The sequence below is a fragment of the Diplotaxodon limnothrissa genome, linkage group LG15 (assembly GCF_057381915.1).
Source record: "Diplotaxodon limnothrissa isolate DT_005_m linkage group LG15, D_limnothrissa_male_GT1.1, whole genome shotgun sequence".
NCBI classification, from domain to species: domain Eukaryota; kingdom Metazoa; phylum Chordata; class Actinopteri; order Cichliformes; family Cichlidae; genus Diplotaxodon; species Diplotaxodon limnothrissa.
In genome coordinates, this window is record NC_140610.1 from 40,762,620 (window position 1) to 40,780,775 (window position 18,156).

The 18,156-nt window shown below is 39.1% G+C and overlaps 1 protein-coding gene across 1 annotated transcript in view; it reads left to right on the plus strand.

Moving 5' to 3' along the window:
* Window positions 1-18,156, plus strand: part of adgrl2a (adhesion G protein-coupled receptor L2a) — a 90,328-nt gene that overhangs the window by 36,316 nt on the left and 35,856 nt on the right. Inside the window, exon 4 of the mRNA XM_085373581.1 lies at window positions 11,623-11,732. Within this exon, the coding sequence (XP_085229707.1) occupies window positions 11,623-11,732 (110 nt within the window). The remainder of the gene's footprint in view (window positions 1-11,622; window positions 11,733-18,156) is intronic.

Consider the following 18,156-nt stretch of genomic DNA (forward strand, 5'->3'; position numbering starts at 1 on the left):
CACATAACATATGCATTTTAATGATATGCACTTTTTTCATATTGCAGGTTTGCTGAGGTGCTATAACAAACACTAACACACCAACAATACAGTGAGACGAGTTCATTACCAGTCTGACTTCAGCCTTTAGTCCAATCTGAATTTTAGGCTTTTATGAGACAACAAACACTAAAAAGATTTAATTCCAATTTTGCAGATTATTCATTATTTGCAGTGTCACAATGCTAACACTGCAGACCAAGTCAGTAATTCCAGTTCATCTTATTATTACGTAACTCTGACCGCGTTATGTCACCAGGGATAAAAGGACATTTCTCAAGGAATTTAGCTCATAAATGTATTTCTGTCCAAGAAGTCAGATAAAATGAGATGATACTACTCATCACAGACTGTAAGCAAATGAATACAACTTTACATTGAAAAAATAAGCATGTTTTTGTGAGCCTTGCACATTTTCATTTAGTTATTATTTGCATTTATAGAAAAATGTTCAGTTTCCTTCACAACGCTCTCATGGAAACAAAGGTTGCTAATGGACAGTTGAATAAATGAACACCACAATGCAAGCTTGAAACCATCTCTGTAGCTGTCATTAGATGCAAAGCTATCAACACGTTCGCTGACGCGCACACACACTTGCAAACTTGGCTCAAGCAGGAACGCTGCATACATGAGACCTAATACACGAGACCAGTTGTCACACAGGGATGCCATCGGAGCCAAAGTGCACAGGATGGAATGACATATGACTGCCACAGAGAGAGATATTGGACGGTATGAGAGCGTCAGCAACTCTGGCACGCCGCCTTGGGAAATAAAAAAAATAATGAAATAAAAAAGTAGAGCCCTTGTATTCAGGGGGGTTATTGTCAAGTCCTATTTGATGAAGTCAGATAGCTGACTCACATTGTCTGTCCTGAAAGGCTGCAGGCTGCCTTCTCTCCGCTTGTGGCCATATGTATTACGCTGGCCTCAGCCTCGCTCGTACACAACAGTAAACAGTAAACTGAAGCACAAATACCGACCCAGCAGGAGGCTGACAACAAATCCCAAAAACGCTCTCTACCAGTGTCTCCAGTTCAGACACTGATGTCTGTAGGACTGGGGTTCATTCCTCACATCCTGAGAGTGCCAGAGGCTGAACTTCAGATGTTGTTTTAAATGTGTTTTTAGCACCGTGATGTCGATGCTGTAGTGTTCAAAGAGAGCGAGAGAGAACTGTCATAAAAGAGGTCTCTGCGAGGGACACAAGTTCAAAATCCACAAAACAGGTACTTTATGTGTTTTGTCAGACGTTGTTCTTGTAAAGTTCTTTTGAGATCACCATGGAAATGTGAGAACAGATGAGTGAGTCATTATTTATACGAGTGGAAAGCGTGGATTGGAGTTTTTATGTAGTCAGTATCATAAAAAGCAAAAGGAGTTCACCGACATGAAAATAGATTCAAGGACAGCTTGACAAATGTCCAAGACTGCATATGGGACTAATTACACATTCTTTTTCTCCTGCCCGTTTATTTACAGCAATAGACTGAAATAGGAAGCAAATGTAATGAAAGATTGCCCCTGCTGCCAAAAATAATTATCTTCAAATGGGGAAAAAGGAACGTGGTGATTGTTTTGCCTGTTTGGAATGCAGTGTTTGTTTCATTGGCATGAGGTCTGAGCTAGGGCTGGGTATCGTCACTGATTTCTAGAATCGATTCAATTCCGATTCACAAGGTCCCGAATCGATTCGATCCACGATTCGATTTAATTCGATTCGATTCAATTCGATTTGAATCTGGGAAATTTTGACAGTCAGAAATATTATAATTCAGATCAGTACATTTACATATTTTTGTATCTATAAAAAGGAAGCTGACACACGCAAGACTTTATCAAAGGTGTGAGCATCACAGTAGATGCCTTTGTGTCAAAGTAGCTGAGGATAAAACACAGAAAAACATGAAGGTGATTTTCCTGGCCTGGGATTTTATAAAAATATTCTGCAGTACATCAAAAATGAAAGAAAACCATTAATCAACACATGAACATTACCTCTGAAGTTACAGCGGTTTTATTAGAGACACGACTAAACGTTTTGCATTTTGCATAATTTTAGTTTATGTTTGTTCAGTATTGAACGGCAGAAATTAGGTTTTCTTTTTGGAAGTATATAAAACGAAAAAAAAAAAGCGTCGGAAGTATCGAATAATGAAGAAAACAGATTTTTAGACGGGAAACTGTTCTTGAAGTACAGAGAGGGGGGGGGCAGCTGTGCATCGTGGTCGAAGCATAGCAGTAAAAGTACACTGAATTCATGACGATGTTTATGTGAAGCATAGTTTGGATCTTCTTTTGCTGCTGGTTCGGTCAATATTGTTTAGAGAGACATCAAACTAACAGCTTTAGAATCAGCACATAAAAGGCCGGAAAAACACAAAGCGCAGACCCGCCGACAGATCAGAATCAGCGAGCTGTCGGCTTTCAGCCCCGACTGTGAGAAAGGCAACATCTAACTGATTCTGATCCGCGGGTCGCGCTGTGTGTTTAAGTCTTTGTGCAGAATCCGTGTTCCTGCTCTCATTTACTGTCTTAGCCGTTTGGTGGCTGTTGAAATTTTGTGAGATTTCACCTGAGATTCTGGCATTTCGGGCAAAATAAATTTATATTAAAAAATCGATTCAGGATTTTAATGAATCGATTTTACATTATCCAAGCCAGAATCGATTTTAATCAATAAATCGATTATAAAAACCCACCCCTAGTCTGAGCCCTCGGTTCCTCCCCGAGTCTAAACTCCGAGGCTAGCTCAGCTGAAAACGGTCCCTTTGTTGAACACTCCCCTGCACACACACTGTATGTGGAAAAAAAACAGGAAAATAGTATTTCCTACTGTACAGCCTACATCAATAAAGGGATTCGAGAATCAAAAATATTTGTTGCCATAATTACTCTGGTCTACTAATTTAAGTGTGTGGGGGGAAATCACATTAGTACTCGTGTGTGGAAAACTGTGTTCACTTTTAAACATCCGAAATTGATGTGGCCCCGAAGTGTGGAGAATTGGATTGAGGCTTCACTGAGTTTGATAGATCCTGTTGGCACTCCAAGTTGTTTTTATATCTAGCTGGCATATTATATTCATGAGCACAATGATTTTATGAAAATAGCCTTAGGACTGTTGTGGCTCAATTAGAACATTCAGCTGCAAGCAATTAGTCGACTCAAGTGGGTGATAATCTGTACAGGAATTTTTCATGTGGACACCTCCCCAGCAGATGTGAAACTGCATGGCAGTACAGTTTGAAATAATTAATTCATTGGTAATAATATTCAGTGATGTGTGTTTTTTTCTTTCTTTTCAGGATTTTAGTTGTTAATGATTACATTTCCTCATCTACGCTGATGATAATGATAATGACTACAAACACATTCTCGCCACACAGATAACATCTACTAAATTAAAACTGTAATTTAGGTGCATTTGAATATTATTTTGTAGTGCGTTTACTTGTGCATGCAACAACCATCTGGTGCTTAGATGTTACTGATCTAAATCTGTCCATCAGTCTCCATCACAGTTCAAGGAATAAGAAAACATGACAGTGAAGCACCTCGACTGATCATCTCAAAAAAAAAAGGATATACAATATGAGCAGCTTACATCTATTGATTTCTCTTTGACTAATGAGGTTCACTGTAAGTATTAGATAACAAGGTCATTGATTGCTGTAACATAACATGATTGGTGTCTGTGCATCATGGTTTTTTTTTAAAGAGCGTATCATTGATGAAAATGATCAGTGCAGATACGTCTCTAACAGAGAAGATTAAATTCATCAGCAGGATTAGGGGACAGCATGAGTTGATTATTAATTAATAATTATCGTGACAATTATTATTATTACCAGTCAACAACCGTGTATTTGAAATGTTATATTTCATAATGACATATTAAATGCAGCAGGTTTTTACAAATATAACATGTTGTAAAAACATTAACATGCAATTAGCTGCATCTTTGAAGTTGTTGTCAATGAATGTGAAGCAGTTCTGGAGAATAAATGATGCCGCTTACACTATTTATATCAATGTCAGGGGCGGCTCGCGAGGCTCTCCGAGGAGCTCCATTGTTGCCGCCTGACAGCACAGCGCAGCCGATTAAGATTTCATAAAGATCCAGATTCCGCTTGGACGTTTCACAGGGATGTTCAAAAGTTCATGAGGCATGAAACTGCTCTCCACTCGAAAAATTAAGGGTAGGAACAGTCACCTCATTAGGCTAACAACTGCTAATACCAGTGTTGAATTACATGAAATGTAAGTAGAGAAATAGATTCACCAACACACGTGTCACATCATGTTAGACAGGTGGGGCAGCACGCTGGTTTCCCACGTATGAAGTCTGGAGTATGTATTGGAGAATCTGGGCAATGCAGCAAGTGAGGCCTACTACTGTTGATATTAATAGTACTAAAGTACATATGATATGCACTTAGATTCACCAGAGTTTTTAAATTGATATATTTTCTTACAGTTTGGAAATGTTTCCAGTTTTTCAGATAAATTTGATCATTAACACAATAACACTTCTGTAAAAAAACAAAAAAACAATTAACACAGAAACACTGAACTACTCTCTAGGAGGAATTTTAAGCAGTCAGGAAAGCTCCGAAGTATTAAACAGTTATGACCTGCACACACATTAAAAACAGCCACACTAGCGGTCTGCGAAGTTATCATCAAGGTGGTGGATCGTAACTATGGCTAATATTAAAATGATAACATTAGTGTTGGGAGTGGGTAGCAAATTATATCAGTATGACGGGATGACACAATTATTTGTGTGTAAAAAGTACAATCATCCTTCTGAAGGTTGGAGCTGAAAAAAGTCTATTAAAACTAGACAGAAACAGAAGCAGCCTACCTTACCGACTGCATTCGATCAATAACAGAAGTCACCAGAAGCCCAACGCTACCTCAGAAAATCTAAAAATGTTGAAGTTTTTTTGTGATTTTGCTCTGCAAACAAAATCTTAAAGTATTGGTCACACAGTCATACTTCCAGTTATATTAACTGGATTTTTTTTTTTTTTGCACGATGTCAGAGAACTTAAAAACAGTTTTGTCACAGAAATATTCTTTTATATTGTTTGTAATTTTTATATATATAAAATATAATCCCCTGTTATATTAAAAATATATTATTTTCCTGGGTATCAGTTTGAAATTCAACGACAAAAGAAGCAGCAGCTTTTCCTTTTTAGTAAAGCTTTGAGTTCCCATCTCTTCTTTACAAAACTGATCAAGCTTGAGAATGAACACAGTTAAATTCCTTTCATTTACTAGAAGTCAGAGCTGCACTGAGATCTCATATTTGGCCAAAGGAGAACATTCATATTGTTGTTTCTGAAGCTTTCCTGAATTGTTGTCTTTGTACTTGGGTGTTCTAGCTTCGCGTCGTGTCATCTTGTAAAGGTCACATTTTGACCAGCAGAATGTCACCGTAGTATTTCTATTGACTTGAGTGGCATGGCGATATACCTTTTCTGGTTTAAAAATCAATAGATGGATGGATGTGAGTCAGACAGCCTTCCCCCTGACTCTTTAAGAGCCTGGAATCTCCCGGGTGAGCTCCATAAATATGGCACAAGCATATGACAGTAATTATAAGTTTCTGGGATGTCTCACCTGGATATTGGGCTGGATTGTGAGTTGAAAGCGATGCTAATGGTTAATTTCTAACAACCTATTTCCTGCAGCATTATTGGGCCACCCCCTTATAAACTGGTCTATATATACTGATACTGGAGCTGGTTATACTTATAAAGACTATACTGTACACGTGTGTGTGTGTGTGTGTGTGTGTGTGTGTGTGTGTGTGTGTGTTCGCACCAGATTTTTTTCCCTTTGCTGCTATTCTCTGGCCTTGGAAATGATTTAATTTTTCAATGGCCTGTCTGCTATCAACAGGCTTGCCTCTTGAGAGAGATGTCTGCCTTGATAATTGTGCCATGAACCTCATCAGCATTTCAGATGAAATGGAGCTAGACGGGTCACTTTGAGTTTAAGAGATGCTAATTTGATTGAAATTCAAACTGGGAGCACCAGGAAGTAGATTGTGCCTTTTTCTGTAATGTGCTCCCCTCACTCATGTCGCTTTTCTCCTCCAGTTACACAGCGATTGTTTTGCTACTGCTGCTGGTGCTACTGTATTTTTTTTATTTTTTTTTATTATGAATTACAAATAGCTGCTTTGGCTTTCAGTGAGTTGAAGGATAGAAAATCGAGAAGTGGGTGCAAAATGATCTGAGATTAAGCAATTAAGGGACATCTTACCGGTAGTCTAAAATAAACCAGTCACGTGACCGGCACTTGATGTGACACATGCAAAAATGGTAATAAAAGATTTACTTTCTACACTGCTTTAAAAGTTTTTAATTTAGTTTCGTTTTCCTTTAAATCAGTTTGCAATTGTTCTGATTCAAAATTGAATATAATTAAAATATTTCAACATTTCAGGGCTTTTTCTCCGGTCATCTATTTTTCTCTCTTTTAAAGCAAATTTCTTCACTCACACACAGTCTAAATACACATTTTTTGTAGTTTCTTTTATTATTATTAAATATTTAAAGGTTTATCTTCGGTATTACCTCGTGGTTTCACCCCCATGTCATACTGTGTATGGTTGTGTGTGTGTGTGACAAATAAAATTTGAATTTGAATTTGAATTTTGTGGTTGTGATTAATCTGATGATGAAATGTGTGACGACCAAATCCCCAAATTTCTAATTATGCAGTATATTTCCACATATTTGTCATAAAAGTAAAACTGGAATATAAACGTATAAACTGAAAGCTTGACATGATACAAAGCATAGTTTATTAAAATAACACAGTTATAAAAAACAGGCATGTTAGGATTTCAGAAGGCTGTAGACCTCCCACTATGTTTGTTTTTGTATGTTATCATGATTTATTATTAAATGAACATATTATCCTCAAGGCCCATCATTCCTCTGACATGCTTTATGATGTCATAGCAAAAGGTTAAATATGGTGGATACATGGTATCAGCGAGTACTAGCAGTTCACCTTGTTGGTATCTTATTGCGTTCTTTCCCACTGCCCTGAGACGGAGCTCATATTTAAAAGAGATTTACATGAAATCCAAGCAGCACACTCTAATTGTACTGATGTCTGCCTCTCCCAAAAGGTCAGAGATGTGATGGGATTACATTTGGAACACTTCAGTGTGATTAAAAGGCCGGTGGGAGAAATGGAGGCAATCAAAGCAGAATCATGCTCTCTCCTGCAGTCGCTTTAGTTTTACGTCAAGAAAATTGGTGATCTGATTTTACATTCTGAGACTAATTTAAATACATATTTTCGAGACATTTTCAAATTCAAATTATTTGTAAGAAAATAGCACAAATAAGTAGAGAAAGATATAACCTTTTGATTTGAGCTTCTGACCTCTACTTCTTTTATCTCTTCAGACTTGGCTTTGCTTTGAAATGTATTCATTCATTCATTCTGGAACAAATTTAGATATATGTGTATATATTCTAGATATTTTCCCATTCAAAGTATCTGTGAGCAACACCCTGAAGAGGAAGAAGTCATTACTTACTTACTAATTTAATTATGTACTTACTTATTCTCAGCCAACCTATGTTTGATGTAAAAGTTTCCTAAAATATGACTGCATCACATACACTCGTCTGTATAGGCACAGCAGGAACAAACAACCCCCAAAAATGAGTAATAATAATAATTATAATTTTGCCTCCGAAATAGTATATTTACTATTAACTTCTTTAAGTCTTTTTAAAAGCTAAAACATAAATTGGTAGTCTCTTCACTTTTGCTTCAGTGAAATCCTGCTGAGCAATCAAGATAGTCATAGAAAGTTTCAAAATCTCAAAGAAAGCGGAGGAATGCTTCCTTTGACTTAATAATCATTATGTACATGATTAATTACTATATAGCCTAAGAGTAGTAAAAGATCATACTGTACATGCATTTAATTAGTGTGCACTTTGAGACCTGCGCCCTACCAAATCCAAAATGCTGAACTTTTTTATGGGAGGAATTTCTATTACGTGCTCTCTCTCAAAATGAGGGTTAGAACTACGCACAGCACAAGTCATTAGGGGTTTTTTTTTCTCAGTTGGTCTCAGGGGATGCCTGAGGTTTCACTGAGGAGACAGGCATCACAGTCACACAATCCCACAGACGAGGGAGCCCCCTGCTCCGCTGCTCTAAAATTAGGGCAATATATCAGAAAGAGCCATCAACACTTATGTCAACATTGTTTCATGAGAAATATGAGAATTTTTTGTGTTTATGTCCTGTCGTTTCACGCATTTGCCTGAGTGATGATGGCAGGCCGGTGTCTCATTAGTGTCACAAATTTTATTTTTGAATTAATTCTTTTTCATACCCGTAACATAAAGTATGCATTCATTTCCCAGTCTCGTTGGTATCTGATAGATAAAGCACGGTGATTTATATTGCTCCTGCATGAGATGCTTATGCATGAGCAAAGGAAAAACAATCATCAAAGTGACCATATAATATATGGAAACTGCTACAGACTCGAGAAATATTAGCCACAAAAACAAGCAGTGTATTATGGTCCCAGCATGAGGTGCATGTTTTAATTTCAAAACAGTCATTCATTTCCATAAATACAACTATAATATGCTGATATTTTCATCTGTTATCACTCACGGAGGTCATTAATAAAGTGAAATGCCCCTTGAAATCTGCACTAAACACAGATGCACACAGATGTGGAAACAAATGTGTGTTTATGCTGATTTGCTCTGTAATAAAATGTGCTGTATTAAAATTGCCAAAAGGAAAAAGAAGGAAAAAAAACCCCATTTGTGCTTCTCAGTCAAAATAAGAAGGTGTTCTCTATCAAAAACATTTATGAACATTTATGAACTCTTTCAGTCAGCATGATTTGTAGAAATGCAGAGGAACATGAATGAGCGATGTCTAATTATGTTCCCTTCTGTTGTTCCGACTTTGTTCTGGACACAGTTGTGTGTTGTAAATCTCAGTCCCAGCGCCCTGCATGCATTCCTGATACTCAGCTAAAACTCTGTAGGTTTGTTTTTAAGCAAAAACTAAAGCGGCACCAGTGTCCAGCCCCTACGTCAATTCATCACTGTGCCCCTCAACAGTAACCAACTCTGTTCCACTGAGATACCTAATAATATATTAATAACATTTGGACACAGAGCAGCGATTACGTCTCCAGCCCAAAACAAAAGCAAAACCCAAAGCACAATACAGTGCAACCAGTAATACATTTTCCAATGATCTGCTGTAAATGGGCGCACTGGTCTGTGATAAGAAGAAACAAATATTATCTCTGGTCTCTGCTAAATCAGCAGAACAGGGTTATCGATCCGGCTCCTCACATTGCCAATAGAATTTCAAGTCCCCTTGGAAGCAAAGACGGCTAGCTCAGGGTATTGATGTCATTATCATGATTTCAGTGTAGCGAGATGGTGGTCTCCTACAACTCCCTGAACCTCAGAAGATCCTCTCCAGATGTTAAAGGCAGTGACTGAAATGTACTTCTGACACTACTGTAAGGGCTGTTGAAATTATAAACAAGATATCTAATATTATTATTCTTATTTTTAAGAAATGACACATTTCATATTGTCTGGTCTTGTGGGATCTGCAATTTCAGATGCTGCAGTTATTATTAATGAGACCTTTGATGGCATTTTGGGTGCCTCATAAAGCTACTCAGCATGTAGGCCCATTCAGAGGAAGCTCAATCAATAAGTCAGGACATTTGAGTGAAACACACAGAGACTGTTTATCCTGTGCAAAACTCACCCCACCAAAGACCAGTGTGGGGGGTAAAGATCACATGAGGTTCCTGTGCAGTAGTCCAGTACTGTATTTACAGTGAGCCACAGTCAGCTGCAACATTAAAACTAGTGCCACATAATGTGTGGTTCCCTCTTCTGCTAACAAAACAAAATGGAATCACAGGGCTACCCTGCGGGATCCGGGTCTTAGGATCCCGGGGGTTCTAGAATGGGACGTCCTTGGATTGGGCTTGTTGTGGTGCACTGGATTGGGGTCTGGAGGATATGAAGGCAGTGCTGCTCCCATGGGTCATGTTCCCAGAGCCATTACTGAGCATTCAAGGTGACTTTATTTATACCCATAGGTAAATATGCTTTACAGCAAAATGATAGCATTTGGCATCCGTTCACAAAACACCCACAGCTATTTAAACCTGACAGACACATATTAGGTAATTAGACAAGATGAATCCAATCAAAAAACAGTTGTTATTAAGTAAGCATGTTCCCCGTTACCGGGGACTTCTGTGGTCCAATGATCCCCGAGGGTCGTTGTCATGTTCCTCGAGCTGCGACGGAGCAATTTTACGGTGTGATTTAGCACATTTTTTCTAAGGGAGTTCTGTTGCTATGGTGACATCCTAACAACGTCTTATGTCTGGTACATGTCAAAGTCAGTCCGTGCATTGCATTGCTGGTGTGTGTCATGGATATTGACTTTGACACATACCAGCGATGCAATGCAAGGACTGTAAAGTTGATCATTGTATTGTTAATTTTATTTACCCACCGTTTAGTTTTTACATTTTTTTGGCTGCATCTGACAGTGTTAGAATAATTTGTTGCTTTTTTTTTTCCTCCCACAAAGTTTCAACTGCATGCAAGCAGCTTGACATTTAACAAACCACAACACATGCAGAAGTTAGTTTGAATTTAAGCATGATGACAACTCCCTCCAAACTGCACTCTATTAACAACAACAGAGGAGTTCAGATGACTTCAAGTTGGCAGACAGCACGGCTAACAAGCTGTCGCTAGCTAGAGGTGTTTATAAAAAGGTGTGCATGTGCAGACGGGGCCTCGCGTGTGTTATCATAGGTCATCTGCCTTAAAGCTGCAAAGAGAGATGTCTTCAACCAGGACATGTGATGCGGGGCATGATATCTCACACTGTATGTGTTGTACTGAGTCCGAAGGGGAACTCTGTATTTAGTTCAGTGCTGACCAGCTTTTTACCAGACAGGTGATGCTGTGTTATGTTAAGGGACTAAAAATATAAGAGAGGCTTCTGGATTTTTCCTTGACATATACACATTCAGACAGATTATCCACTATCTAAAAGAAATACAACACAAAAGACCTCTTTTATATGAACCTGATGGCAAAGATCCAACAGGCATGTACAGAGTGAAAAGCACTGGAACTGGTCATATCTTTAGTGCTCGCAGATTCAATAGCATGGCTACATCTTGCTGAGCGTTACTCTTTTTATTTCTTTGTTGATAGAATTTGAATATTTCCCAGCCTGAACATGAGTTAAGAGCCGTTGAAAAGAACCGGCACACAGCGCTTTAATATTTATGCTTTTATGTCCTTCGGTTTGTCTCGATACACGCTTAATCACCCAGGGAAGGAAATCCCAGACAGCTGATTCTGTCCCTGTCAAACTGAGAACACTACATCCAGATGAACACAGTCAACTTTCTGGGATTTCCTTCAGTTGCCGAGTTTGCTTGAGACTGGATGAATTTGAACAAAGCAGTGAATGTTTCTTTCCTGTGTTTTCTCTCGTCAGATGCAACAATCGGACCCAGTGCATTGTAATCACGGGTTCAGATGTCTTCCCCGACCCCTGCCCAGGGACCTACAAATACCTGGAGGTCCAGTATGAGTGTGTTCCCTACAGTAAGTATGGCCCTTCTGTCATGAATTGTAAACTCTCCGTTTTCTCTCTCCCGACACCCCTTCCCCATCGTTTCCCCCCTTCCTCCTTGCCCTCTGTCTCTCCTCCTGTTGTACCATATTCTGTCCCATTTCTTCCAGACAGTCTCCTTTCTTTGTCTGCAACACCTTCCAACACCCTATTTCTCCTTCTCTTCTTCCATCTGTGTCACTGTGAACTTTTCATGAAATATGACCTGTAAAACCCTTTGGTCCTCTTCCACACGGCCCTTATTATTGATGTGCTCACTGTGTTTCCAGCAGATCGACAAGCCTGGTTATGAGGTAGCAGACTAGAGGGAGGGCAGAGGAAGTCATGCTGACTCTCCTTAATAGCAAGACAGTGTTTCATTACTCAAGTCTTGTACGGAGAAGTCTATCAGGCATAAGCACAGCTCACCTTGATGGCTTAATATACATTCGCACAACAGGTGTTGAAATATGTTAGCAGATGTTTCATTATGTAACAGAACAAAATAGCTCCACTCATAAGTCAACAAGCTAATATTTCATGTAAAGAGATAGCGTTAACATTTTGTCTGTTCCTCTGGTGTTAAAATATTCATTGCCATTCAGCTTCCAAACAATCTTTAGATTGCCCTTTGTATTAAAATTCTCCTTTGTCCTTTAAGCTGCCATGTTCATTTGCAATTCGTGAAGGAAATTCCCCCGTGTAACCTTTACAAACTGATTAATGACAAAGATTTAGATGAATTGCCAGAATCACTAATCAGGTGGAACTGAAATAATTAGAGTCGGGGTGATGGGACAATAGTATTTGGCAGCTCTTGTAGATCCAAATGAGTATTTTGCACTCTGATGTCTTTGGATGTGTTGCAGTCTTGATTCAGCTCAAAACAGAAATGAAATAGAAATCGAAATAAAACACCTGTATTCTGTTTCTCCTTAACACATCTGTTCAACGCTGCTCATTACCAGTAAACCTGCTTAAGCTGTTCCCCTTAGTGTTGAATTGGAATGCATAAGTGAACATCATTAGATGGTGAAACTCATTACAACTTAAAGGTTAACCTCTCTGAGGCTTTGAGGACCTGTAATTAAACATGGAATAAGCAGTAATGGGCATTCGAGTCCAACTTACTGAGGAAAGACGAATCCTGGAGGTCCTACCTCAGACTGCACTCAACTGCTACCTTCTTTCTTTTTTGGGGGGGTTAGAGAGGCTAGGGGGAGCTCACCTTATAGTCAAGCAACGTATTGATTCTACGTCTTGCTGTGATGCCGCAAACTTTAATAGTAGGATTAACCTCAAGGTGCACTCGTGTCCACCCGCTGTTATGATTGTCTTTTGCCTTCACATCTCGCAGAGGAAACAGTCTAGGCTGCTAGTGTGGTGGTGAAAAATAAACTTCTGACCAAGGACTCTCAGCCCTAGAAAAGTCTGTCTAACCAATGAAAATAAAAACAAGTCCTCACTCTAAACAGTTTCAAACATGCATGTCTGTAGCCCCATCTTTTTGCTTCTCAAGGTCCATGCCCAACCAGAATAGGACCAAGAACACAGAATGTATCCTATCGCAACTGCCCTGGTAAGTGTATAGTGTTCTCCCAGTCTGATTCAGTCCACACAAGCCCAGTCCAGCCTTTCCTATTCAACCCCTACTGTAAACAGTGATAGACTTTGATTTATAGGAAAGTTGCCTGTTTTGTTGTTCTCCTGTAACCAATCCTCTGTCTCCTCAGCCGTCAGCAAAAAAATAATATTAATCCATGCATCTCATTTTGTAGAGTCAGACTAATGCAGATTGAATAGATCAAATGCCAAATAGAAAGGTTCATGATTTACAACATTTCAGCAGTCCAGAAGCTTAGGAACCCCCGGATTTGCAGACTTGAGTAGATGTTTTTCAAAAGAACACTTGAAATCCCCATTAAGCTGATCAGCAAGGGGACCAAAGACAGTGTCCTCGTTTAGCCCGGTAACTACCACCCCTCAAAATCTCACTGTCCCCAAGAAACACAAGTAGCAGTTACACAACAGAAGACTTAAAATGTTGTTTTTTTCTCACCAGCTGAATGTATTTAATCCATTCGGTCTATTTTCCAAGTCTTTGCATAATTACACTTCTGTGCAAGCAGCGTGTGCAATGACTTACCTACATTCCAACCATTTTCCTCCTTTGGCTTTATAATTTGGTTCTTGTCATGAACTGCCCTCATTAGTAGCATTAGCTTCATATTCCAGCCAAGGATGTAAATTTTGTCTTCACCTGGCACTGAGTCACCCTTTGAATTGGCTCCAGTAATTGCTTGAATCAGGCAACATAAAAGCCTCGATGTTTCTTTATTAAGATTGTTCTATGCAAGCAATTTCGAATCGGTGGGAAAAAAAGAGGATGATTCCTTCTCTATTCTTACTTGTAAAACTGCAGAGTCGTGCCAGTTGGCATAAGCAGGCCTCATTGCTAATATTTTCATTTTCATCACCTGTTAGTACAGGTAAACCCCTCAGCTCCGAGTGACAGTGTTGGCCAGAACAGGAAAAATAGGATAAAAAATACAGCATGAGCATCGAGTCCTCTTTGATGGCTTTGTTTAGCCCCCTCACACCTCCCACCCCTTCCTTTTTCTTGAGTATATTTAATTTAATGCTTCAATTCAACACCAGGATACCTAACTGAGTTGACAGCAGACATGTGTTCACAAAATAATAGAAAGCCAGATTATTAACCGGGGTTATTTAATTACAAGTACTTCTTAAAAAGCAAGAATTCCCTAGAAAAGAAAAGAATGTAGTTTCCTGGGTTAAATGTGGATTCGAATGTGTCTCATGCTTGTTGTAATGTTGCTGTATATAAACTGACTTAATTTCTTCCCTTCCCCTGTGCAATCTGCAGGAAACCTCCTGGGTATCTGACTCACTCTCTTCATCCACTGACCGATTTCTGATCACACTGATTGCTGTTTCTATTTTTACATTTCTACTTACATCATCAGGTCTTCGGTCATGTGTTCTCCCTTTCTTTCCAGATTTCCTTCACCCGTGTCTCTCCGTCTGCTTCTCACCTCTTCTATTTTGTGTGGCTGAGGCAGCTTCTGAGAACTGTTGTTAGTTTGTTTGATTCCTATCCATGTGAGATCTCTTAGTTAGGTGCAGCACACTTGAATTTCTTCTGCAGAATGGAGTGCATTCATTTGTGGATCCTTTTGAATCGCAAGCTTCATAGATTTTTTTTTTCTTTTTTGCCACAGAAGCCAAGATCAGACTCAACAGTTTGTGACGGATTCAAATTTTAATGTGAACATGTATACAAAAGGAGTGTTGCAGGCCTCGGATAAAAATGTATGATCACGTTAACGCTTTTTGTGAAAAACAGACAGTCACAAACACATAGGAATGTAGACTGAAGGGCACAAGATCAGAGGTGTGCAGAAATAATCGTTGAATCAGTGAAGTAAAGTACGAGTGCACTTCAAACACTCCGCACATAGATATTACTTTGTTGTTGACGCTTCATAAAAGTTCAAATTAAAAGAAATAAAACTCACTTAAATAAGAGTACCATTTGATAAATACCAGGTTCCTTAACTCCACCCAAAAAAGCCAAAGACACACCTAATTTAAATTTTTGCTGATTTCCACTTCAAGGTTTTCTCATTGTTCTCGCTGAAGTTTTGAGGTCTCATTCTAACTACTTGACACATCAGGACATAATAGTGAGCGCTGAATTTGAAGTTTGATCTTGGAGGATAAATTAAGGTCCAAAACACAATTTAAAAAAACAAAACGACACTGAAACCGTGTGCTCGAACACTATAAGCTGCTCGGTCTCTTGGTCACAGCTCATGATGTGAAGAAGCAGTTAAAATAAAATCTAATTTTCTTTACCTTGAATTTCAGATCAGCCAAATTTAAATCAGGTTTTTGCCTTTTAAGGGCAGAGTGACAGAATTGTTTTGATATCTCACTCACAGTTTTTCTCTCGTTCATGTACAAATACCACTGACTGGATTTCCCTTTCTGTAACACTGTTACCTCTTAAACAGTGTACATTCAACACAAACAGATTACTGCTGTACTGTCTTGAATTGTCCAGTCTGATCTAGGCTTTAGATGTACCTTGCTTATATACTGCTCTCTCTCTATATATATATTTTCCATTATTGTATTGTTGCAGTTCAGAATTAGAAGCCACTCACTTGCAATGCATATGGAATTCTTTTTTTTTTTTTTAAGTTTTAGTGAAATGTGAAATGTTTTATCGGCTATTGACATCTCAGTTTAATGGACTGAATAATGCTTATTAGCACAAGTGCATTCAGAGTGCCTTGTTTGAATGCGCTCATGATGGCTAATTTATAGCAGACTCATATGGACACAAAAACATCTATTCAGATTGCGCACGCTCTTATGGAACATAAAATTAAATACATTTTTCCACAGTGAGTGCACGAGAGGTATATTCATGCATTTTGCTCCAACAATTTACAGTGATTACCTGCTCCCTTGGTCTGCAATGAACTTATTTGTGCATGGCTTCATCTTTTTAAAAGTGAAAATAATGATAAAAATGTTACATGGAGACTTTTGCATTGTATTTTTCCCACAAAATTGAAATTGGATCTTTATTATATTAAAACCTGCTTTAATTGAATAACACGATGTAATCAATTACACTGCTCAAAAACCCCCCACTTAAATCACACATAGAAAAGCTTTTTTGATATAAAATGTGTAATTCATAAACCCTTTGCAGGCAAGGTTCAAAATTATACCACCAATCAAAGTTTAAAATTGAAATTAGAGGCTGCTTCAACTGGTGTCATAGTGTGGCTCTGGGTGAGATAGCAGACGGTGACCTGGCAGATCTCCTTCTAGACCTGGATCATTTCATCAGTGACATCCGAGACAGTCTGGGTGCTCCCAGAGGTTCTCAGTTGGATTCAGGTCTGGGGAAATGAAGGCCAGTCAATGGCATCGATGCCTCTGTCCAGGAATTACCTATACACTAGAAGAACCCACAGCAACAGCATAAGGTCTGACAGTGGGTCTGAGGATTTCATCCTGGTACCTAACAATGATCAGCTGTTTAGCATGTGGAGGTCTGTGCAGCTGTCCAAGGATATGCCTCCCCAGTCCATCACTGACCCACTGCTAAGCACTCATGCTCAGTGCTACTGCAGGCAGCATAACACTGACCAAGGCATCTCCAGATTCTTTCACGTCTGTCACTTGTACTCAGTGTGAAGCTGCTCTCATGGCGTGTCAGCGGAGAACACGCCAATTCTGATGTTCACTGGTGAATGCCAATCAAGCTGCACTGTGCTAAAGGCCACACCAAAGGACGTCAGCCCCTAGTCCCGTCTTCATGGCGTGTGACCGTTTGGTATTCGTATTAATAGCCTACTGGGGTCATTTTGTAGGGCTGGGATTGGGGAGGCCCTGTCCAGTTCTCATAACATACGCTCCTACAGGAACCTGAATGTGCTGCATGGAGCGTCTCGTGATAACAGTGTTGACAAGGACGCTAGCAAAAAGCAAAAGCAGAGAAACGTGGTGCAGGAAGGACATGGAGAGTAATGGTCTGTGGCCACCACCTGCTAAACTGTTGTCATGTTGTTGCCTCTCCGGTGTGCCTGTTGTAGCTTTCATTGCACCAAAGCAGGTGAAATGGATTGCTCCCTAAATTTTACCTTTTTTTGAGCAGTGTATTTGTACAACTTTCCACTTAGAAAAAGGAAATAATCAATCTTGATTGAGTTTTGGTGGTGAGTGGATTTAAGGGAATGAAAAGTCACACTCTAGAAAGTATCGTGTGATCTGTCCAACTGTAAGACAGGGTTTCAGTTTCTTTGAGAGACAAAAATGTGACTTTTACTTTATGCAAATTTTTACCATATTTCTAACTAAAGAGAGATTTTTCTGAAATGGTTAGAGTCGTGGATATAAAACTGAACGTATGTTAATAACAATTTTCTCACTTGCCAATGAAAAAAAAAAATCCACCCACCACTTTGCTACAAAACTACTTTGACAATTAGTCATGACGCCAAATGTGACCACACAGTTTTTGGTGCTCTAATCTAACCCTTTTTCTGAGACAGGACTTTGACGTCTGTGTGTCATCTTTCTCACAACTTTCCTGTTTCTAATAGGTGTACCCGTCTTGTTCCATGTCTCATAACGTGTTTCTGCATATGTAATCGTGGCGATGACACTTAATTCATATTAATCTGTTTTTTTCCCTTGCACCCCTTTCATTCTCTCTTCCAACGCTTAAAATAGAAGTGGAGCAAAAAGGTAAATAACAGACACGACCCAAACCCTAGCTCCTTGTTTTGTGGCATCTAGTTGTCAGTTACCTATTTTCCGATGGTGGCCTCTAGAAACCCATTGCAGACGTTATCGTCAGAACCTCCGCACCCC